This window comes from Balaenoptera physalus (genome assembly GCF_965194825.1).
Source record: "Balaenoptera physalus genome assembly, chromosome: 7".
Taxonomy (NCBI): Eukaryota; Metazoa; Chordata; class Mammalia; order Artiodactyla; family Balaenopteridae; genus Balaenoptera; species Balaenoptera physalus.
The window spans coordinates 57,941,750-57,966,626 of NC_138886.1; the positions used below are offsets into that span (position 1 = coordinate 57,941,750).

General features: G+C 40.3%; 1 protein-coding gene and 1 long non-coding RNA gene across 2 annotated transcripts in view; one reads left to right on the forward strand and one right to left on the reverse strand.

Annotated features, from left to right (window-relative positions):
• Positions 1 to 20,450: 20,450 nt before the first annotated feature.
• DMAC1 (distal membrane arm assembly component 1) lies at positions 20,451 to 22,431 on the reverse strand. Its single transcript, XM_082471148.1, has 2 exons — positions 22,103 to 22,431; positions 20,451 to 21,238 (listed from the first exon to the last, which is right to left on the reverse strand). The coding sequence occupies exons 1-2, from the start codon at positions 22,374 to 22,376 to the stop codon at positions 21,174 to 21,176; spliced, it is 339 nt and encodes a 112-aa protein (XP_082327274.1). The 5' UTR covers positions 22,377 to 22,431; the 3' UTR covers positions 20,451 to 21,173.
• Positions 22,432 to 22,510: 79 nt separating this feature from the next.
• LOC309665015 overlaps positions 22,511 to 24,877 on the forward strand; it is a 168,984-nt gene continuing 166,617 nt past the window's right edge. Inside the window, exon 1 of the long non-coding RNA XR_014266157.1 lies at positions 22,511 to 22,695. This is a non-coding gene — a long non-coding RNA (uncharacterized lncRNA). The remainder of the gene's footprint in view (positions 22,696 to 24,877) is intronic.

Sequence of the window (24,877 nt, forward strand, 5' to 3'; positions counted from 1 at the left end):
CTTTCAGTATTCTACAGTATAATCTCACATATAGTTTACATGGTTCTTTTGATATTATAAATAAGTAAGAAAGAGATTGAGTAAATTCAATTCAATATGGTAAATGCTCTTCAGTGTTCTAAAAGTTCAAAAATTTCTCCTGTTCTTCTGAATACAATTACTGTTTGGTTTAAAAGACATCTTTTGATTTTAAGTGACAGAAATCAACTAAGTCTATTTCAAGAGAACAGAGAATGTTAAAGCTCACACAAATTGTGAAGTCAGAGGCAGAACATTATATGAGCATAGCCAGATCCAGGGGTTCGAATGATATCACCAGGTCATTTCCCTATCTTGCCTGTTTTCTCCCATGTGGGGAGCAAGGTGACACCATCATCCTCACACCACCACCTTTATGGCATAGCAGTAAAATGGAAAGAAGACCTTTCCTTCCCAGCACCCATTCATCAGTCCCAAGTCACATGCTCACTGTTGAGCCAATCACTGAAGTTAGGGAGGTGAGCATTCCGATTGGCCAGCCTGGTTGATGCACCTACCTGAGATAACAGTGATGATGGTGGTGGTGAGTGCTAGTCACTGGGGTGGAGTTAGGGGGCACTATAATTTTTATTTCCACCAGCTCAGCAAAGGGACTAGAAGAAAGTGGTGGGAAAGTGTGTAGAGAAAGGAAAAACTATACCTACCGTAGTCTACTATGAGTAGAATTTATGATAGACACAATCTATAAAATGAATTAAAAAGAAATGTGCAGAATAACTATGTTTCCTAATTATATACAAGGAGACCTGAGAGATATTGTGGGTTTGGTTCCAGAGCACCGCAGCAAAGTGAGCCATACACATTTTTTGGTTTCCCAGTGCATATAAAAGTTATGTTTACACTATACTGCAGTCTATTAAGTGTGCAGTAGCATTATGACTAAAAACTGGACATACCTGAAGTAAAAAATACTTTATTGCTAAAGAACACTAACCACCATCTAAGTCTTCCTTGAGTCAAAATCTTTTTGCAATAGTAGCATCAAAGATCGCTAATCACAGATCACCATAACAAATAATAATAATAAAGATTGAAATATTGGGAGAATTACCAAAATGTGACACAGAGCCATACATACAAAAGTTAGTTTTTTAATAACTCATGATACGAAAGTATAAGCTCTAGAAGTATAGAAAGCTGTACAAGAACCTTGTGAAGATTGTACAGACTAATAGTTTTAACTTAGGTTAAGAGAAATTGGTTCAGGGACTATTTATTGCTGATAGACTGTGGACATGCAAAGGAAAGGAATCTTCAGCCTCCAGTCTCTCAACTTTGCATATGTCTGTCTTATCTGAAGGGATCCTCCATGAGTTTTTCTTTGAAGGGAAGGTTCTGTTACTAAAAAACTAGTTTGGAAAACTGATGTCATGTAAAAGAGGATTCTAGAGTCTTAGAATCTATATATATTCATTAGTCATTAGTCATTCAACAAACATTTGTTTAGTGTCCACAATGGTGGACAAACAATAAAAAAAATACATTGCTCTTACCTCTTAGAGCCAAGAATTTAGTATATATTTGTTGCTGTCTTAGGGTTATTTTAAGCTCAGACCAGAAACGCCCCAAATCCACTAACATTTGACAGATATTTAGCAAGTTTCTATTACATGCAAGGTAGTAGGGAGAGCAATGTCACAGGTGGGTGCTGGGAATGCAAAGATGAATAACAGTCTCAGCTCTCAGAAAATCACAAATCAATACTTTGCTTCTAAGTCTCAAGGATGGTGGACTTTTGACCTCCTCTGATGCTTATGCTTTCAGTGAAGGAGGAAATATGAAGTGAGTGTTATCTTCCATATTTCTCATTTCTCCTCTTCAACAGCAGCAAAAAAATTCCTTCTGTAAGGTTTAAGGAATCTCTATGAAGAAAAATGGCAGCAATACAATAGCTCTTGGGTGGCTAAATCACAACTCATGGACTATTTGTAGATCCCAAGAGGACTGTTCAGTATCAACCTCATTCCTAGTGGTGGAACAATATTTCAAATGCAAAGCCTTCTTGGAGGGAAAACCACATGTTTTTATTTATAACATCTGTACTTTAATGCACAATTCTTAGAACAGTTTCTTAAAGTGTGGATCACCTATGTTAGAATCACATAGGAAACTTGTTGAAAATACAGATTTATACCCGCACCCCAGACCTTCATAATGAGAATCAACAGACTCTAGAATTCAGCAATTTAAACAAGGACTGTAGGTGAGTCATAGACACAGTGATGTTTCAGAAACAATACTTTAAAAAACTTAAGTTATTGTATAACATACCGAATGAGTAACCAATTGTACTCTGGAATATATTCATTCATTGTGTTATGATTATACAACTTTAATAAACTCCATTAAAACAACAACAACTCACCAGTATACCATTTTGACCTGGTAGTTATTAAGGAGTTTCTCTCCACACATCAGTTTTCCATTCTAACCCAAATCAAAGTGACTGTTGGTTTGGTAACTGAGAACTCTTGTTTTTCCTTGTCACAGTGATCTAGGTATGCAATAAAGTTAACAAAAGAATAGCCCTCTGGCTGTACACCCAGCAATCCCATCCTCACATTCCTCCCAAGGCATCTAGGAAGTCCATATGTGCTCTCACGTGGTCCCTAGATGGCCTCATCTCCTTTCTTGTTCTTCAGGTTTGCAGTAATATTGCTCTGACACCATCACTGGCATGTCCAACACCTCATCCAGGATTCTGTGATTCTTCTCCCAACTTTCCAAATCCAGGAGCTCACTTTGGTCCTGCTTTTATACGTCCAGTTCCAACAGGCTACCCTGCCAGTGAGGCATACTTGCTTCATAGCCCTGTATCACCCTCTGCATCCAATGCTTTAAATGGGTCTACCTTTACTCTCAGTGTCTTGCCAGAGAGTGGAGTGATGTGATTCTTAATTGGTTACTTCTTCCTGTGCACAGAAGTTGATCAGAAATCATTTATGGTAGGGTTTAGGAGGTTGGGTAGGGAGCTGATGACATTCAAATTAGTCATTTTTTCTTACAAAGTTTCTTCAACCTCCTATCAATTTTGTTGACCTTAATATTCTCCCTTGTAGGCTGAGGTTATTTTTTTTCCATAGGACGTTTCAGTAGGATGCTTTCATTGGGTTAACAATGCCATCAAGGACATAAGGTTTTCTGTCTTCTATAGCTTGTTGGCTTGTCCTCACACTGGTTTACACTGTGGTCACAGGATGGCTACAGTAGTGCCAGGCATCAACTATAGACTCAGTAATCAAAAGAAGAGGGTCCATCCCTTCCTGAGGAAACCTCTCTGACAAAATTCCCAGCAAGTTATCTCTTTTATTTTTTTTAAAAAAATTATTTATTTATTTATTTATTTTTGGCTGTGTTGGGTCTTCATTTCTGTGCGAGGGCTTTCTCTAGTTGCGGCGAGCGGGGGCCACTCTTCATCGCGGTGCGCAGGCCTCTCACTATCGCGGCCTCTCTTGTTGCGGAGCACAGGCTCCAGACGCGCAGGCTCGGTAGTTGTGGCTCACGGGCCCAGTTGCTCCGCGGCATGTGGGATCTTCCCAGACCAGGGCTCGAACCCGTGTCCCCTGCATTGGCAGGCAGATTCTCAACGACTGTGCCACCAGGGAAGCCCTATCCCTTAATCTCATGGACTAGAACTGGGTTACACACTCACCCTTAAACCAATCACAAGGGGCAACAGGTTAAACCTGTGGATTTTTTTCCTTAGAATATTCAGTATTTCCTCCCTGAAAGCTAGACACATGAATAAAGTTGGGGTGTTATTAGTTGAGAAGAAAAGAGGCAGGTTTGGGATAGGCAACCAAGAGCCTCTACTGAAAGATGATGAAAAAACTCTGGAAAAACAATGGAGTTTTTAATAACCTAACCTCCAGCATGTTGGCAACCCCGATTTCCACTCTGGAACCCCCAAATAGCCAGAAGCACATCTTAGACCTTGGCTTACCATAATGGGGAGGTTTTTGATTTTTCACTAGTTATCTGTGATCTAGTGTCTGATTTCTCAGTTTGTTTCTGGCTGCCTCCTGGTTTGTTTGGTTGTGTTTTTTTGGTTTTGTTTTTGGGTTATTTTTGGTAAAAAAAAATATCTAAGAACTTACAATGCTTTTCAGGTAGATATAAATATAATGTAGGTTTAATAATGAGACAAGGGAATTCCCTGGTGATCCAGTGGTTAGAACTCAGTGCTCTCACTGCCAGGGGCCTGGATTCGATCCCTGGTAAGGGAACTAGGATCCTGCAAGCAGCGTGGCATGGCTAACATAAATAAATAAATAAATATTTTAAAAAATTAATTAATTAATAATTATAAAGATAATGAAACAATTGAGATTAAATAAAACACTGATGTTTGATATCTTCCAAGGTTTACCAATCATTTCAGTTCTGTTGATCAGAACTCGCTTACTTTTCACAAACAGCCAATCACTTCAAAGGTGTAAGTAACATGAGCCACCAAGCATAGCCTCACTTCAAATGAAAACTGCCAAGGGGACACCCTCTGCCTCAGTCCTGAAGGGGAGATGTGTCCAAAAAGTTAACAGAGGGAGGAAGGAGGGAACAAATCCTCCAAATCTCTCGAAGAACAACTGCAACTAACCATTAAAGTTAATTAGAACAAAGTGTCAGAAACAGAACTTTGAAAATTTCATTGATGTTTACTCTAAAACCCACTTTCCCCAAAGCTTCCATGTGCTTCTTTATTTGGTTTTATTTCTAGGACCTGTGCTCAGAGCAGCAGATGTGGGAGCAAAAATGAAATCAGAAGGACTTTGGTATTCTGGAGTAAATTGCTCTCCACTGCATTAGTGTGAGAGAACAGATTGTAGCTAGGATAAGAGCAGTGTAAATAATTTTAAGTGTGCAATAGCACACAGCATCGATTTAAACGACCTGGTAACTCAGCACCATCCCAGGCAATTATTCCCTAAGCAGGATTTATGTCGTGTGTTGTCAAAAAGCAGTCCAAACCTTGGACACTGATATACGTTTAGATATATGTTTAGAAGTTGCTCTTCTCAATTGGAAAAGACCTTTGGATTGCTTTGTTATTAAAAGCAGAAAGGCCCTTTTCTCTTTCTTTTTCCTTAAATTTAATAACCCTCAGTGGTATTAGGGAATAGTTTATCTTTTCCCTGTCTTTTAAATATTTTGAAGATGCACATGCAGATTGATTTGAAAAATATCTGAAAGGATGACAGCATTTATCATAACTTGTATTTACACATGTGTAATATATGAATAAAAGTTTTAAAAGTCTTACACTTTTATTTCAGATGATAGCCTTCATATACATCTAAAACTATTCCTGGGCTTTTGGTGAAACTGCAGAAGAAATTAAAATATTTTAGGTCCCCCCGCCCCACACATTTCTTTCCGGGGAAGCAGCAGCAAAGCTTGGATTCACATAAAGAACCGCATGTTAATGTCATAGCCTCAGGTTGGGTAAATGCCAAGGAGCACATCATAGTAATGAACCTTCGATTGACAACTCAGTCAGCCTTTTGACTTCACATTTTATGGCTCCCCACTCTGCCTGACATTACAGTTGGAATGCTGAGCACAGTGGTTTGCACATGCTAATCTCAGGTGCTCAGATGCATTGGTATGCTTTCAGTTTGGAGCAATACGCCTCGTGAACCTGAGGTTTAAACTTGGCTGTAATTTTGGCAACAGAGCTGCCAATCAAGACCTGATCTAACCCTTTCATTTGCTGTTCTTTTCTCTCACTTATAACTTGCCAAAGCAGAACCAGATCTCTGGGACTCAGGTGGGATTCTGAGCTAATGTACAGAACCTATACATGTAGTATATATCATAGTATAAGAAATAGAAAGCTGGATTCTAAAGCTTGTGTCTGTAGCTTCTCCAACTGTTGTTGTTCACTGTTGTTTAATACCCTTGGATTGGTTTATCTGTCTCATGAGCAAGGCTCCTTCAAACCCATCTCCATCTTATTTTGCTAATTGTGATGAGATAAACTTATTTCTCTCTCTCATTCTTCCTCCTTCATGGGAATTAGACACATTAAAATCGGGAGAGCAAAAGAGGGAATTTGGTAGTGCAGATCAAATGAGGAAAGAAACAGAAACTCTAGCTGTGCAAAGAAGAGATTATTTTGGCAGTATAAAACTGTTCTACTGTCTTACCAATCCTCCACTTGAAGCTTTCCAAGTACTGCTCCCTTTGCACAGCCCCACACACAAATAATTGTTAACTTGGGCCAGAGACTTGAGAAAAAGAGGAAGCCCACAGGGAGAAATGCAGTAGGGTCATAGACCTTCCTTGGCCATGGCAGAAGAGGTCTGCTTTCCTAGCGACCCTGAGGGTAAAAGTTGGAGGCAATGGACAAAAAACAATTTGTACATCTTCTGTATTTTATGTGAGTGCTCGACTACAAGTAAGGGTGTTTAAAAATGAACTGTACTGCCCCTCTTATCCATCTAAAGAATAGTACTGGGGTTACTCTAAATTGATTCCAAGCTTCCTCATGCTGAATGGAAGCCATAAAAGGTTTGCCACCATGAACATTATGAAAGAGCTCTGTCTGTCTATCTCTGCACCTTAAACATACAGATCGATTTCTGCGTGAAAGTATTTCATTATTTCAGTCCATGCATTCAATAGATGAAGCTCAGATAATGAATGATTTGTCAACATCCACAGGATGTGTTGGAACAGGTCATCAGAATCAGATTGCTCATTTGATTATAATACACTGTCTGGGAAGTACCTACTAATTAGGACCTCAAACAGAACAATCTGGGGATGTCCTTGCCTATATGGCTGCTTGTGTGAAGCTCTTTGGATATAGGAAGGCTGGCCCCAAGCCTCTGGACCTCACTAGGCTCTTGGTTTGCTTAGTTTAGCAAAATCAGATTCTTTGCACCTATTGCATTAGCTATACTCATTTATTTTCCATAGACGTATAAACTCTAGGGAATGAGAAGTTTAATCAGAAGAAAATTTGAGAGACAATCCTTAAAAGCTTTGGTAGAGATGCTGTTAGGTCCAGCTCATTGCCTCCCACACTGCTGTTTTCTGCCACAGTTTTTCTGTGCATAACAAATCAAGATCATAAACCAAAAAATAAAGCAAGGAATCATGGGCTTTCAAAGCTAGTGGAGATCTTATAGATCATCTTATTGAAACATTTATTTTATAGAAAAGAAACAAGCCCCCGAGCCTGCATGCTTTCATTCATTGACAATTTTTCATTTAGCCTTTACTGAATGGCTGGCACTGGTCTAGTTACTGGGAATGTAAAGTTGTAAACAGAACACTCTAAGTTTCTGTCCTCATCGCACTTATATTCAATTGAGGAGTGAAGACGTGTGGGTATGTGTTTGAGCAAAATGTCAGAGAATGATGGGAGCTAGGAAGAGAAACAAAGCACAGTAAAGAAACTGAGCAATAGGAGTAAAAGCGGGAGCTCTTCTGGATCTGATGCAAAGCACTCTGAGGGAGTTTGAGGAGACAGCTGATTGATGCAAGGGACAAGATGTTTGACTATCTTAGGGGAGGATTTCCAGGCAGAGAGAACAGTAAGTGCAGAGACTCTGAGCTAAGAGGATGTAATATGTATTTGAGAGACAGCAGGAAGTATGTTTGCAACTCTGTGAGCAAGAGGGAGAGTTTGTGAAGTGAGATCACACAAATATCCAGGGTTAATCACGTAAGGCCTTGAAGGCCAAGCTAAGAAGCTTAGAACCTATTCTGTGTGTGATAGCACAAGACTGGCGATGGTTGGGTTTCAGGAAAGAGGGTGACATGATCCAGCTTACATTCGAACAGGTCCTGCTGGCTGCTCTGTGGAGTGAAACTGTAGTGTGTACAAGACAGAAGCAGAAAAACCAGTCAGGAGAGGGTTATAGTAGTCCAGGCCACAGTGGGGGATGACTGACGCAGAGTGACAGGTGGTCAGATGTTAGGAATATTCTGAAGATAGAACTAACAAGATTTGCTGAGGGGTTGGGTGTGTTAAAAAATCAACTGAGGCATGTTAAAAATTTTATGAGTTTATCTGAGCAAAAATCAACTTGAACTGGGCAACACCAAACCAAAAGTAGTTAGGAGCACTCCTGGACAGAAGCCAGGGGGAAGACTTAATGTGGAGAAAGTACGGGAGCAAAGAAAGGAAGTTATTGGATTGGCTATAGCTTAAAGCCTAGTTGGCTGCTTGTGATTGGCTGTCCTTAGTGTTTTGATTTCATAACCTTGAGGCATTTACAGGCTTAGATTTTGGTTTGCCTACTAGGCTGCCAAGACCTTAGAGCCACCTCAGTCTAATGGCCTCCTTCTTTTATTAATTTAACGAGTATAGAGCATAAGAGAAAGAGAAATGTCAAAGATGATTTCTAGGCTTTTGATATGAGCCCCTGGGAGAATGGAGATGCCACTTTTAAAATGGAACAAAGAGATGAAGCAGATTTGGAATATGAAAGGAGAAATCAAGAGTTTCTTGATTTTGGTTTTGGATGGGTTAAATTCAAGACACCTATTAGTCATCCAAACAGCAATGTCAAGAGGCAACTGAATATATGAGTCTGGAGGTCAGGAAGATTTGGGGTCTAGAGATGTAAATTTGAAAATCATTATGATTGGCTTATTTAAGATCCCCCTTGGCAGATCTGAGACTTCAGCCTAAATTTCTGCCTCCGTCTTTGTTCCATATCTGACTGTATCTAGATGACTTATTAAAACAAAACAGACTTGGCAAAAATCAGCATGCTTTTCAAGTACTGTTTTAATGTAAAAAATATATATCTTACATGAAATAAACATAACATGAAATATATATGTATATAACATACATTCAAGGAAAAAAGACTAAATTCAGTAGGAGAAAATCCTAAATATAAAAGAGGCCTTATAGTAATTTTTATTTATTTATTTATTTTTTCATCAAAACACTATTTTATTAGAGGCCATGAATCCAGAAAGAAAAATAAGCTTATAAAATTATTTGTATTGTTATCTCTTCAATGGAATGGAAATTTTCTGTAAGTTTTCAGAAGGCACCTAATTTTTTTTTTACATCTTTATTGGAGTATAATTGCTTTACAATGTTGTGCTAGTTTCTGCTGTACAACAAAGTAAATCAGCTATATGTGTACATATATCTCCATATCCCCTTCCTCTTGAGCCTCCCTCCCACCCTCCCTATCCCAGCCCTCTAGGTCATCACAAAGCATCGAGTTGCTCTCCCTGTGCTATGCAGCAGCTTCCCACCAGCCATCCATTTTACATTTGGTAGTGTATATATGTCATTGCTACTCTCTCACTTCGTCCCAGCTTCCCCTTCCCCCCTGTGTCCTCAAGTCTGTTCTCTACATCTGCATCTTTATTCCTGCCCTGCAACTAGGTTCATCAGTACCTTTTTTCTTAGATTCCATATATGTGCGCTAGCATATGATATTTGTGTTTCTCTCTCTGACTTACTTCACTCTGTATGACAGACTCTAGGTCCATCCACCTCACTACAAATAACTCAATTTAGTTTCTTTTTATGGCTGAGTAATAGTCCATTGTATATATGTGCCACATCTTCTTTATCCATTCGTCTCTTGATGGACATTTAGGTTGTTTCCATGTCCTGGCTATTGTAAATAGTGCTGCAATGAACATTGTGGTACATGTATCATTTTGAATTATGGTTTTCTCAGAGTATATGCCCAGTAGTGGGATTGCTGGGTCATATGGTAGTTCTATTTTTAGTTTTTTAAGGAACCTCCATACTGTTCTCCAGAATCCTTCGAATCAGAAGATAAACCATCAGGGTGAGCTCCTTCCTTCTGCCAAGAGCTCACACGCTGTTCTCTGATTCCTCTCCCCTTTCCTCTGACCTGTGACTTGAAATAGGGCAGCTCTTTCTGGGAGGATTGTGTTCCACATCCAGGCTGTTTAGGAGCATAGGCTCTCCTCGTCTTAACAATTGGAATCAAATGGAATCCTACCTGGGCTCATGGACCACTATATATTCCAGGTGTCCTTTAGTGACATTTTACTTACTCTACAAAGCCATATGTGAACTTGAGACCAGTTAACATTGTTATCATTTCTCAAGAACTCAACTATATCCCAGAGTTCAAGTCGGCTAAGGCGCTCCAGCTGATATTCTCCTTCTCTATTTGGACGTACGTCCCTTATAGTAATTTTTAAAAATCAGCTCTCAAGAAATGTTATCAATGTTAACTGGTCTCAAGTTCACATATGGCTTTGCAGAGTAAGTAAAATGCCACTAAAGGACACCTGGAATATATAGTGGTCCATGAGCCCGGATGGGATTCCATTTGACTCCAATTGTTAAGACGAGGAGAGTCTATGCTCCTAAACAGCCTGGATGTGGAACAGAATCCTCCCAGAAAGAGCTGCCCTATTTCAAGTCACAGGTCAGAGGAAAGGGGAGAGGAATCAGAGAACAGCGTGTGAGCTCTTGGCAGAAGGAAGGAGCTCACCCTGATGGTTTATCTTCTGATTCGAAGGATTCAAACCTGAAAGTCTTATTTAACAAGATTATCTACAGGCTTATCTAGTTTTAATGCACTTCAGATACTCCGTTACTTTACAAATTGCATATTTGTTGCAACCCTGCATTGAGCAAATCTATGGGCGTTGTTTTTCCAACAGTATTTGCTCACTTCATCTCTCTGTCACATTTTGGTAATTCTGCAATATTTCAAACTTTTTCATTATGATTATATTTGTTATGGTGATCTGTGCTTAGTGATCCTTGAAGTTACTATTGCAAAAAGATGATTATTTGCAGAAGGCTCAGGTAACGGTTAGAAAGTTTTAGCAATAAAGTATTATTTAATCATGGTATGTACTTTTTAGACACAGTGCTATTGTACATCTAATAGACTACAGTATAGTATAAACATAACTTTTATATGCAGTGGGAAACCAAAAAATTTGTGTGACTCACTTTGTTGTAGTTGTATAGAACCAAACCCGCAGTATCTCCTAGGTATGCCTATATTAGAAAGCAAGTTCCAAGAAATCATGATATTTATTCAGGAATCAGTATCACAGTGGTGTTTTTGAAGAGCTAAACTGGTGGCAGAGGAGAATGTCTAATATTGCACAGAAATGGGATAACTTGGGAGATCTTGGATTCAGGACGTGTAGCAGCACCACTAGAGGGGTAACTCCCTTTCCTGAGTTGCACTGCCTATTTTTGAAAAATTACAACTGGGAGGAGAGCCGTGGGTAACACTGGGAGAGTATTATGTACAAAGACTTATACATATCCACTAATTTTATTTGATCTGCATGAAGAAGTCGCAAGATGGGCAAGACAGGCAAGAACATCCCTGTTTTCCAGATGAGGAAGCGAGACAGTCACTAAGTGGCAGAGAAAGGGTTCAATGCAGGAGAATCATTTAGCACTCATGTCAAGGAAAAGCATGTCAGTCCTACAACTGACTTGGTAAAATAAGCATCAAGCATGGCAGAAAGCCGAAACTGCTGTCAATTGCCCTCCTCCCCCTCAGCCATGGATATATTTAAACCAAGTAATAAAACAAACCAGCAGCTGGCACTTTTGTAGAACCAACCCTGGGGCCCCCTCAGAAGAAAACGTTTTTCTAGATAGACTTTGTCATTTCTCTTTTTTTATTTTTCATTTGCTATTTATTTTAAAGTTACATTTCTAACTAAGGGAAACATTTTAAAATAAAAAATTGGAACGAACTGAGCCAAATTATAAACACAAACCTGCCTGGAACAGTGTGCAAGTTAAAAAAAATTTTTTTTTTTTAAAGTCTGCCTTCTTGGCATCTGCATGATGTGACCCCAAACACGTGGTCCCTCAGACACAAGTGTAGCAGCCCCTTCCCCACATCCAGACCCTGAGTCCTCAGTCAGCTGACGAGAGGAGTGGTGACTCATTATTTATACTATTAAATATTTATACACTTATACTATTAAAGACAAAATATACTAATAAAAACAATATTGGTGATCATTTCTTGACGTCCTAGTACATCACAGTCATTAACACGCGGTCAGTCCCCAGAAAAGCTGGGGAGTATGACTATTCACATTTTAAAATCAGGAAGCCGAGGCTCAGAGAATGTAGCTCGTCTAGGGACAAACAGCTTCCAACTGGCTGGTTCTAAAGCAAACGTTTCGTCTGCATTGCCCTCGTCCCTCTGAACCTCTGGCTTCTAAAGGCAGGGTCCCTGCACTTAGATCCGAGGGAGACAAATTGAATTTCCATTGCTTTAGAAGGCACAAACTAAATTGCTCCCTACCAGGAAGACACCTGGGTTAATATAGACATATCTCCTGGAATTCTTAGAGAACCAGTGTGGAAGGAGCATCCTGAAAAAGTTCCAAAGACCTCAGCTCACATGACCCATCTGCTTCTTACTGGTGATTTCACAGTCCCTCGACTCCCCAAACCACCTCCTTTACTTCCATCTGTAAAATGGGAACTCTGGGAGATGCCCTGCCCATTCTCTTTCCTTGCTGTAGACCCAAGTGTGTAAATTAATGAAAGTGCCTGTCAATTGGAAAACTCCCTACCTGTGAGGTTAGTGTGATTTTTTTTTCTCATTTAAAAAATAATGTTGCCAAAATTTTCAGTATCCCTATATTCAGCCATGGTAAAACCTACTCGAGGAGTTTACTTACCGCCCCCCTCACTCCTAATAACTATACAGCAAAGGAAACTGTAATGAGATTGTGCAGCAGAAGTCACAGAGAGAGGGTCACGTTTTCACTAACTCATGGGGAGGGGCTGATTCTGCTGGTGCTGCCAACATGTGCCAGTGTGTCTCTCAGCTTGCTCTCTTGGTAACAGGTGTTCACAGGGTGGTGAGGATGGAGAGCAGGCCTCCCCCCAACTTTGCCTGTCTTTTCATTGTCAAGGGTTTTGACAGGCGTTTTGCAGTTCTCTGTCACACAGTTCCAAGCATGGCTGCACAGCATGCTGCTTAAAGCAACCCCAAGTCAGGAACTCGGAGAATCCCCCCCTAAGAGGTTCTGTTTGATGACATGCCTGGATATGAGAGTGGGTAGCCCTTCTTCTTGACATGTGTCTGCTTTATTCATCCTTCTGGTGGGTGGCACACAGGTCAAATTTTGTCCCACTGGTGATTGGGCTTTGCTCTGGGTAACATATCAGACTTGATTTCTGTGCCAGTTTAAGAAGGTCTAAAATATCCCTTTTCCTTGCTCTCATGTATCCAGTGTATAAAATTTCCTTATATCACAGTCACTTTTTAAAGTGTCTGTCTCTCCCAGTCGACTCTCAACTTTTTTGATCAGGGACCCTGCAATATTCCTAACACACCTAGCAGTGCCTGACATACAGCAAAGGCTAATAAATACATATTGGGCTGAATCTTAATACAGTGCATCCAGGGTACCTGAAAATGGTAATTCCCCTAAAGGAAATGAGGCCAGATTTCTTCTAGTTATTGAAACCATTTTGGTGATAACATGACCAGAATCCAGGGCTTTCACCAATGCTGGCTCCTAGTCCCAGGCTTAATGGCTATTTCTGTAGTTGGCTATTATAGTGATGAAGTCGCCTATTGGGTTTTATTGTGTCCACTCAGCTTCATATATAGGTAGACACCATTAAAAAAAAAATATATATATATATATATATATATATATATGTATATATATATAATTTTGTACCTTCAGGTACAGGACAGAATGTGCATTTTTTATTGGTCTGCTTTGCCTACTCACTGATGGCATCTTTTCCTTTGCTGAAGTGCATTGTTATTCTAGACACAGCCTGCATAACACAACATGTTTAATTTAATTCACATCACTAAATCAGTATTATGCAGGGTGAAACTGAAGGAGGGATTTTCTTATTTGGGTTTTTGGGAAATAGAAAGGAACTACACATACATAGACATCACCATCACCACCACCAAGCCCAGTCCTTCCTTGACTTCCCATATTTCTTTTGACTGCCTAGGCAGTTATGCAAGCTAGGAGAGGGTAATCACATTTCATGCTTCAGGGCATGATCTGATCACAAGAGGGTCAGGAAGGACCTCTCTCCTCCCTTGTAGAATTGTTCGGTTGGCCAGATGCACTAATTGGGGTGAGGGGTTGCTAAACTCCTGTGAAGCATCAGGCATTGCAGCTGCAGGATTCTCGGGAGTGAGCTTGCAGGAGCAGTGGTCTGATCTTCTGTGGCACCTTCACGGGATCGCTGCAGAGAGTGCTATTTCAATTTTCTCTCGGTTCCCCACTACCAGCTCTGTCCTTTGGAATCAGAGAATACGTCTCCTTCTTTATGCAAAGAGAGAATCTTAGTGCTGAAAGGGAATTTAGAAATTACCTAGTCTGATCTTCTGAATTTATGGAAGGTAACATTTATGTTCTAAAAGGTTAAGTGACTTTCTCAAGAGCATAGTAGGAGCTGACGGCAGAACTGAGTTTAGAACCTGAGTCTTATGACCCAGATATTCAGATATTCTTTCCACTACTTTACAGCTGAGATCTGTTCTACACACGTCAGTCAGGTTCAATTACACCAGTGGTTCTCAAATGTAAGCATTCATTTGAATCACCCAGAGAGCTTGTTAAAATACAGATTGGTGGGCTCCAACTCCAGGGCTCCTGATTCAGTAGTAGGTCTGGGATGGGGTTAAGGATTTGCATTTCTAATGAGTTCTCAGGTAACGCTGATGCTGCTGGGCCAGGGATCATATCTGAGATAAGAATCACCGAAATACACTAAAGTTGTCAAATAAAACAAATATTTTTCTTTCTTTGCTAATTTGTTCAGCCCTTTATTCATTTACTCATCAAATATTTATTGAACACCAACCGAGTGCCTGGCATGTTTGCTGCTGTGGCTGGGGACAGGAAACATGAAGATGAAAAAAGCACGACTGTGAACTCCTGAGGAGTTCACAGTTGGTGGGGAGGGACAGATGCATAAATAATTACTGAGCAATCTTTTAAATGCAGTGATAGAAGTCTATAGAAAGTGTAATTGTTGCATAGCCCTAAAAGTAGTGACATGGGGACGTCTCAGGGAAGGCTTTACCAAAGAGGTGACATCTGGGCTGGGCTTTGAAGGATAAGCAGGATTTCTCCAGGCAAAAGGAATATTATAGGCTGACAGAAGAGCACATGTAAAGGCATGGAGAATGGCCTTTTTAGGAAGAGCTGGCTAAGAGTGGCAGGAACATGGAGGGGGGTGGTGTGGAACAGAAGTCAGGGAGTGGAAAAAGATACAGATGGAAAGTTATGGTGGGTGAAGTAACGAAAGGCATTCCATACCCTGCCAAGTAGTCTGGAGTTCATTTTGTGTGCAGCAGAGATACTGAAGGGTTTTAAGCTGAGACATGTTGTAAGATTACTCTGGCTATAGTGTGGAGGGCATATGAGAGGGATTTCTTGGAAGCAGGGAGAAATTAAGACTCTATTATGGTAATCTACATGAGAAATGATGATAGCTGATCCAAAACAATAGCAATGGGAATGGATAGGAAAGAGTAGTGAAGGGTTAAAATAACCAGGACTTGTGAACAGATCAGAAGAATGACAATAAAGAGAGTCATAGATAATTCCACATTTTCTAGCTTTCCAGCTGACTAGATGGGAATGCTATGATTGGAGATAGGAAATAGAGGAGCACAAGTAGGTGGGAGATAAGTTCATTTGGGACAAGTTGGGATTCTGGTGTCTATACAAAGACAGTTAGGATGCTCTACTGTTCCTGGGAAATAGAGTCTGAGGTTCAGGAGAATGGTCCAAGATCAGTGGAGAAATTGGGGTAAAGTCAGGGAAGGGTATGAGCCTGCTTAAAGAGATGAGAAGAATTTCTTGTCCTGGATTATCATATAAATTGCTTGTCAGAGTGATAAGCGATATATCCTCAATTATAAAGAAGAGGAAACCAAATGATTAATGATACATGTTAAACTAAGGAATAACAAGGAAAAAAATGGAAAATCAGAATTTAACATTTCTAATTTTGATAACTGAACATTCTGAGAATGGATGATAAGAAAACAACTGTAACAAAATGAATTCCCAATTCCCAGTTACTGCTCTTAGCCAAGCTACTACTGCTTCATCACTTGAGGCTATGGGGAAATTCTTACCTGCTCCAGGCCTCAATCTTCTCATCTGTAAAACATGGCTGCTGAGAGGAGTAAACAATTCCTGCAAAGCATTTAGTTAGCATAATCCTTTTTATGCTTGGCACATAAAAAGGGTGCTGTAATTTTTTTTTATATTTAACAGTGCAACAATTTTACTAGAAAACGGAAAATAAGAACTATCCAAGAAAACCACCAGTAAAAGGACAAGTGAAGACCATTACTAACAATACAAAGAGAAATGCTATTCAGATGGTCCCTTCTTGCTACTTCCTGAGCACCCAGAATGGGGATGTGTATTTGGTCTGGCGTGCCACCTACTCTCGTTACCGAACTCAGGTTCAGCTGCTCGCCGCTCAAAAGCCAATAACCGAGGGGCAAGTGTCAGTAGAAAGGAAACGTGCTTTATTCAGAAAAGCTGGCTATTTGGGGAGGAAGTGGACTCATGTCTGGAGACCAACTCCAAAGACTCTGTTCAGCCATGACAATTTTCAAAGGGAAAAAGGGGAAACCACCTCAGTTAATCATCAGAGTAGGAGATCAGATTCTTCATCATTTTTCCATTGCGTGCAGACCTGCTGACTTCTCCTGATCTTCCTTTGGATGCTCTCTTGCCTGCTTGGTCGGCCTGCAAATTTGCTAAGGGGGAAGCTAGGGGTAGAGAGTCAGTCATTCTTTAACTACTTAATCTTTCGTTCTTACTCCTTTTAATCCAGGAAAGGAATCAACAGGTCAAGCAGGGCATTGTGTACATTCAGTAGAGAAGTCAAGAGTTAGGTTAAATGTTACCTAGTGATCTCATTTTTATAATTAAGGTTTATGGGGAATAGAAATAGACTACAGGAAAGGGGCAAAAGAGCTGCTTAAAAATTCCCACTTGTCAGACATCATTCCATTTCTATGAGATTAGGGGTGAAGGTCCATCTTCTGTAACTTCTTCATGCTGACATAGGGTGTTGTATTTTCAGAGTGGAAGATCTCGACATGGGTCTGCAGCATCTCTTTGCTGACAATTTTAGTTGCTTGCTTACATATATGGGCAGACCAAGCTACAATTATTCTAATGTCCACAAAGATACATATTATTATGAGCAATAGTGTTAATCCCATTCTTTCATCAGACACTGAGTCTATGACTCTATTGTCCTAATCATTAACTGCTTGAGCGTGCTCTTTTGTGACTCTGGGAGGCCTGGGAGACTTCAGCTTTCCTACAAACAAGAGGCAGGGGACATAGAGGGGCCTTTGTACTTGGGGGGAGGGGGCCACAGGGTTCTGCTTAGTTCCGCTATGACTATGATACCACAAAACACTTCTGATTCCTTGTATTCATTGCCTATGCTGTGTAACAAATTACCAAACTTGACAACTTAAAACAACTCAAATTTATTATCTCCAGTTTCACAGCACGACTAGATACTTTGCTTAGGGTCTCACTGGGCTGAAACCAAGGTGTTGGCCGGGCCTGTGGTTCTTGGTTCTCACAGGCCCTCTTCTAAGCTCACAGGTGGTTGGCAGAATTCATTTCCTTCCAGTTGCAGAACATTTCCCTTTGAGTTGCTGGCTGGTGATCACTCAGCACTCCAGGCTGCCTGCCATTCCTTGTCATGTGGCCCCCACAGGAAATTCTCAGTGTGGATGTTTGCTTTCTTCCAGCCTCCAAAGCACTTTCCATGCATTGACTCCCCCTCCTGCTTTGGAGGAATCTTTGGCTTCTCAAGTCTCTGACCTCTGGACTGAGATTTAATGGGCTCATGTGATTCGCCCATGTAGATAATCTTATCTTAAGATCAACTGACCTGGGACCTTAATTACATCTACAAATTTCCTTCACAGCAGCACCTAGAATGGTGTTTGAATAACCGGGAGAAGGTGTATTTTCACCCAGGGGTTGGGAACCTTGGGGGACCATTTTAAGAATCCTGTCTACCACACTCCTGAAGCATATGCAAGTTTAGTCACAGGACTGAGCAGTGGTTTTTAGTGGCATTGCTGCATTTAACATTTGCCCTTTTGGCTATTTCTCTACATTCCATTTACCTTTGAATGACAAGTTGCTGAATTATGTCAAAGGCTAAGAGACATGCATTTAGAAGAGTGACATATTTTTTCTCCATGCTCTCAGGATACCTCTGAATGATGTATAATTATAGGTCTTTCACCTCTGACTCTTTGCTCATAACACCTAAATAATCTTTGGGTCAAGGCAAGGATTTATCTGTCACACACACACACAAAAAAAGCTTTACAACTCAAAATTGCTTACTATTCCTCACTTCAAGATTTGAGAAGTGTCAGTTTGATCAATGTAGTCCTGGCAACAAATCAGTTGAGGTCAAGCCTGGTTTGAGGGGGTACTTGAACATATGCTTGCCCTGAACATATATTTAATTCAGGAGCAATATATTTCACATTGTCAAATCAAGTGGCATCATTCAAGAGGCCCCTAATTCAGACACAGCCAGGCTGAGAAACCAGTAATAAAAAGGAGCAAGGGGCAAATGCTAAGCTAAGGGTGGTGGTGAAGTACAAATCATGGCTGAAATGCTTAACCTCTAGGGCTGCCAGCAACAGCCGTCTCTGCAATTTGTCCTGGTCAGGTGAAACTTCAGAACTTTTTAGATTGATCTGCATTTAGCCTACACCAGTGCTGCAAGCAACAGCTGCCCAGCAATTGGCCTAGGAAAAAAAAGAGACCCCTTACCTCTCCCCCAACACACAGCAAGATCCTAAAGATCAACCTATATTCAGGTCTTTTAATATGTTCAGACATATTCTTAGTTGGTCACCGGATTCTAGATTACTCAATGCAATACACAAAGGCAACAAGCGATGGTGTAATGATTTCTTGATCATCTGGAGATATCAAAGTTGTTACTGTGTAAAGGTTGTGCTAATAGGTATCTTGGACATCATGAAAAATGTCAATATTTGAATGTATACTCACATTTTGATCTGTGTTCCAGGGAAAACTCTAAGTTCATTTCAAATTACTTATTTTTGTACGTTTTTCTCTTCTTTCTTTGCTAAAGGTAATTATAAACTCTCATTTCCATGCTGTAAAGAGATTCTAAAGCCCATAAGTCATAATCAAGCTGGTGTTCTTAAATTCCCGAGTAATAGTCCCTGGATTCTTGAACCTGTTTGTCCTGCTTACCCCACTTCATCCCCAAGCAAAGGGAAGATAATAGGGGCACCAAATGCACTTCCTGCATTGTAGGACTAAGGCAATGTCTCTTTTCTTTCTGAAGTCATCCCTAAAACAAACTAGGAACTCTGACTTACCACCAGCAGAAATCAAAGCAAATTTTGGAGTACACTTCAAAAGAAAAAGAAAATGAAACAATTTTTAACTACAAGTTCTATTTTTGGGGGGGGAGGGGAGCATTATTCCCAACTGCCTATAGACATGGTAGAACAATACTTAGTTCACACCTAGTTAAGCGACTCCAAGTTGGGAAGAACCAAACATACTTTGGCAATATATCTGATGAGTGGGCAAGTTTATTTGGAAAAAGCTCTTACTTGGTTAAAGAGTCATACTAGTATGAATTCTGGGAAAGATGTTACAATTATATTACAATATATAAGTTTTAAGAGTTATTCTATGTATCCAGTAAGTCAAGCCAAGACCAGCAAGTTATGTAATTTGGGTTTAAACTAAGAAAATGTTAGGACTACAGCTGTCCATCAGTAGAATGGCTTGCCTTTTAAAGCAGGTAGTAACTTGTCTTCGTTAGCATTTTAGTGTGTCATGGGCCCTCAAGGAAGTACCCTGCTTTGGGTCCTCTCTGGTCCCTTCTAATTTAAAACTTCTATATTCACTAACATCACATGACTGAATTGTACATTTCACTTAAATACTTTGTTGTCTACTTTATGTTGCAATGTCTTCTCAATTGCACAGATACATAACCATCCATGCCATGAATCCTGGTGTAGACAATGCAAGAGACTTATTGTCATTTGTGAGTCTTAAAAGACTTGGGCCCTTCTTTACAATATTAGAAAAATAGCCCTAAAGGTACTCTACTTACTCAACCTATCATTCAAAATTTACACGTTGTGATTGGCAGTTAAATTTCAGAGTACTTTTCTGCTCTGAAAAATAGCTACATGTAACTTTATAGAGAAGCCATAGCATTTCAGAAATAAATTAAAAAACTGGTTGGAAGCAGACTTCTCTTAAAAAGAAAGTGTTTAATATTAAGTTCTCTCAAAAGCAACTCAATTTCATCATAGAAACCTTTCCTGTGCTTGTGGAAAAAGAACCAAACCCCCCCCATGCCCCCGCCCGCCCCCCCCCCCACACAAAGCACAAAAGACTTTGACTTTCTCTCAAATATTTCAGTACTTGAGCTTTTTATTTTATGCTGATTTTTATGATTATCTAATTGTTTCATAAAGGTAATTCTTGCCTCTCTGGAACAATCCTAGTTCTGAAAGACAAAAACAGCTGGACAAGAACAAGTCCTAAGTCTATCACTGACTTGCTGAATGACCCTGGGCAAATCACTAGGACTCTGTTTTTTAAGGTTCACTTACCACCAATGAAATAACCACCTCAGAGTAGCTGGGAAACTCTCACAAGGTCATGGATCTGACAATGCCTTGGGAAGTATGAGCAGTACACAGATAAATGTTTTACGTACTTCTGCCTATTGCATGATGCCTATCCAGGATGAGGTGGATAGTAGGTGTTGACCCAACCATAGGAGAAGTAGAAAGAACTCTTTAAAATAACTTTAGCTCACTTTCTCATTTGGTTTATCATTTCCTCTATATTTTTAAAAAATTATACCCTCCTTCCTCAAATAACACAAAGAACCTCTTCTCTGAGGGATTTATTGGTCCCTGTGGAATCTGCGAAGAAGGCCACAAACACGTATGGCCAACGAATGACAACCCATATTTGTCTCTTCAGTCTTGTAGTATCTGCAGGACTGAAGTCTGTCAATGTCCATGCATCTGTCCAGAACATCCATACGCCCCATGCTTGTTCTGTGTGTCACGGGGATGCCGAGAGATGACAAATTCAATGGTGGTACTTCAGCCAGCGCGGAAGGCCTTCCCTTTGGGGTCTGACAGGATGACTACACCCCAGCAAGCAATGCCTAGGGAAAAAACAACAGTACTTTATTCTTTGTTGTACTTCAATTTACCAGGTGCTTTCATATATATCAACTTATTTAACCCTCACAATACTCCTTTAAGATACAATTACCATTATGTCTATCTTACAGAAGAGTGAAGCTCAGGAAAGGAAAGTTGAGAGGAAAAAAAATTCTGTTACTTCCCCAAAGCAAGGAAGTTACTAAAAGGGAATTGATCTGGGTAATCTAATTAAGAAGGTAAGAGATCTGAAAACTTAAAATTCTGTTCACTCGGTCTGAAGAGCTAAAAGAATCACTACATTTTACTGGAAGACAGCTTGACAATCACGTAGTATTGTTACAAATAGGAACTGTGGGCCACAGTACCCAGTGGTAGACCTAGTAATGTGGGCTTTGAACCCATGTCTACAATCTACCTTCAAAGCCAAAGTTCTTAAACCAAGGTCAAGTGCCCTCACTCAGGCCGTCTCCACAATCTAGAGAAGCAGCATGGGTTTTGGTAACAGATAAGCCTGGGAATCAAAGGCTAGCTGTGTCATATCCTGGGTGTCTGACTTCGAACTCTCTGTGCCTAGGTTTGTTCAACAGGAAAATAGTACTACTATATTCATACCTATCTTTTATAGCTTTTGGTAGGATTAAAAAGATTGAGGCTAGTAAGAATTCTTAAAAAAATATTGTCATTTAAGAAAAAAGAAAGAAAAGCTTCCCAACAACTTTTTCTCCCCACCACCATCTTAGGGGGTGGGGGGAAAAAAATGCCTGCCGCCACGTGACAAACCCGGCCGCCCCGCCCCCGCCCACGTGGATGCGCCCCTCTTCTCCCTCTTCCCCCAGCCCAAGGGTAGTGCCCCGAACTCTCACTGATGCCGAAGACCATCTGCGCAATAGTCCCTGGACCCGGGGGGTATCCCAGCTTCATGGGCTTCCGTGCCACCCAGTACACGTACCCGCCCGCCCCTATCAGCCCGGACCCGGAGAGCACGCGACAGCTCCAGCAGTTATTAAATAGAGGAACTTCTGCTGGAGAGGTCGGCGCTCCCGGTGCAATGACGGGCGCGGGGTTGGCGGAGGAGGCGACCTCAGGAGGCGCAACGTCCTTGACTGGCTCAAGTGGCTGGGAAACGAAAGAACCCATGATGAGGAGCTCGTCCTCAGCCGTAGGAACGTTCCCACGAACTGACGTAAAGGATGTGCCCGGAAACAGAGCGCTGGTGCGCTGCACCGGAAGCAGCCCGAGGGCCGCTGGGAAATGTAGTTCTTGCTTGCCTCGGAGGCGGGAAAAGACGGAGGTGGACTGCTACATGGGTGTGCTGTGGCGAAAACCTTGGCCATGACGGAGGCCAGTTTTTTTTTCCCTCCCAGTCCTTTTAAGAATTTAGCCAACTCCCTAAATGTCTCAACTCGCAGTCTCCTTAGAGGAAAAGTCTGGGTTTCTAAGTGTCCTAACAGGAAAGGTGAGACCTCGGGCATGTCACTTCACCTGTTTGTGTGTTTGACTTAAAAAGGTTGGAGGTGTTTGACTTAAAAAGAGTTAAGTAGTTTGTGCCTGACTGTATGCTAGACACTTTGCTAAGCGATTATCTGCATTATGCCATTTGCTATTCCCGACCCAACACGGTATCAGTTTCCCAATACATGACAAAACTGGTTAGGTGACATAGCTATAGTAGACCCAATGTCTGGATGAAGATAGAATCAAATTTCTTAAACGCTACCTGTACATAATGTGAAGGGGCTACACAAATATAAGACAGGTATTAAAAATGGGTTTGAATTACCTGCATAAACACTTTTAATTTCGCTGTAGCATTTTTCATCCCACCTTTCCTTTCTTTCGGGTAGGGTTGGCCATATGTTTCTTGTGCTGGGTTGTTCTCAGAGGATTATTGGTAAGAACAAAGGTATTTAGAATTCAGAGGTTGTTTCTGTTAGAGGAGATGGGCGAAAGTAGGATTAATTTCAGGTTTGAACTTTTCTCCTTTAGAATGGCTTTAAAAATTTACATGATAAAAAGAAATTCACTCTTCACCTTTCTAGAACGGGGATGTGATTTTGGGAAGACTAAAAAGAAGACAAAAGTAAAGATATGGTTAAATAGGAGAAAATAAAGTAGTGAGAATACTAGATTGCCTGCTGCTTAATTTCTAAGACCATCCCCTTTTCCATAAATAAATGAATAAATCTATATCTCCGCGTGTTGTAGAGTAGAAAGACAAACTTTTGGGAAATTTGTGATCTGTACCTCGCTCTGTCACTACGAGTCAGCCATATGACACCGAGCACATTATTCATTCTCTCCGGCCTGTAGTTACCTCGTTTGGAATGAGATTTGAAATAGGGGATCTCTAACTTCAAAATTCTATTATGTATTAGTAATCTCTCTTTAGATAACATTATGCTAAGTGCTGTACCAAATGAATTCAACAGCATTTCGCTTAGAAAGTCATAGTTTATGGCTGCTGCTTCTTGCTGTGCTCAGATAAAATATTCTGTAGTGCATTTGATTTCTTCTTATATATGTGAGAAGGAAATCATCATTTGGCAATGGTTACCAAACATTTTGATTACACTCTATGGATAAAAAAGACTGAGCCCGCAATAGAATTTATGCATGCCTATTTATTATCTATAAATTCTATATTAATATACTACTTTATACAGTATTATAAGGATAAGACTAAATAATAGAAATGGACATTTTAATATTTTCTCATATCCCAATAGATGGGATTGTGCATCTCCATGGATATCATGGTTATTAGGTATGTGACTATACTAATTTATATTTTATCTAAAAGCTTACCTTCTTTAGTGTGCTTATAACAGCTAAGAATGTCAGGAGATGACATCTTTAATTCTCCAAACAAATATTATTAGAGTGGGCTACAATACTTTTTGCCAATAACAGGCAAGATTTTATTTTAACCACTGTTTTTTTAAAGTACCTTCCAAAAGATGTGTTTGTTCTCTTATGATTGCCTCAAATGAATGATTTTAACCTTTTTGTGCTATTGTGATATGCCTCCAAAACTCTCAGTGGCTTCTATGGAGTCTGTGTTCTAGAACTGCACATAGTGCAAATTGGAATTGAGATGTACTTATATAATTTTGATTGGAAAATCATTGGAAACACTGATACCTCTTAAGATAAATGAAACAGTAGGGTCTGAGGATAAGGGTAGAGGCCAGTGAAAGCAAGCAAAATTGTAATTAGAGGAAGAAGTGTGCATTTTGGGGGAAGGACATAGGAGGAAAAGGTTGAAAGCTAACTTAACCTCATTATCGCTATTGTATTTATTTCTTTTACTACTTACTATCTCTACAGTTCATTTTGCACTTATGACTCACAAGGTCTATGTCGTCTCCCGTAGTTTTTAAAAATGCAAAAGGCGTAAAAAGGTACTTAATAAAAAGTATCCTTCACACTCTGTTCCCCAGCCGTCCAGTTCCCCTTCACCGACACAGCCAGCCATACCAGTTTCCTGTGTGTCTTTTCAGAGTTATCTCTGTGCACCTGTGTGCACCTTTCCTCCAGTGATCTGGGAGATGATTCTCTAACAGTCAGTGAGTAAAGATCTTCTTCATTCTTTTGTATGGCTCCATAGGATTCCATTGTATAGATGTACTATACTCATT

Bases quoted from the DNA above. Each gene is read 5' to 3' on its own strand.
- DMAC1 (XM_082471148.1), bottom strand. From the start codon at position 22,376: ATGGGTTCTTTCGTTTCCCAGCCACTTGAGCCAGTCAAGGACGTTGCG. The intron at 21,239-22,102 runs GTGAGAGTTCGG...TTTTTTCCCTAG, and splicing joins GCAGATGGTCTTCGGCATCA to GCATTGCTTGCTGGGGTGTA.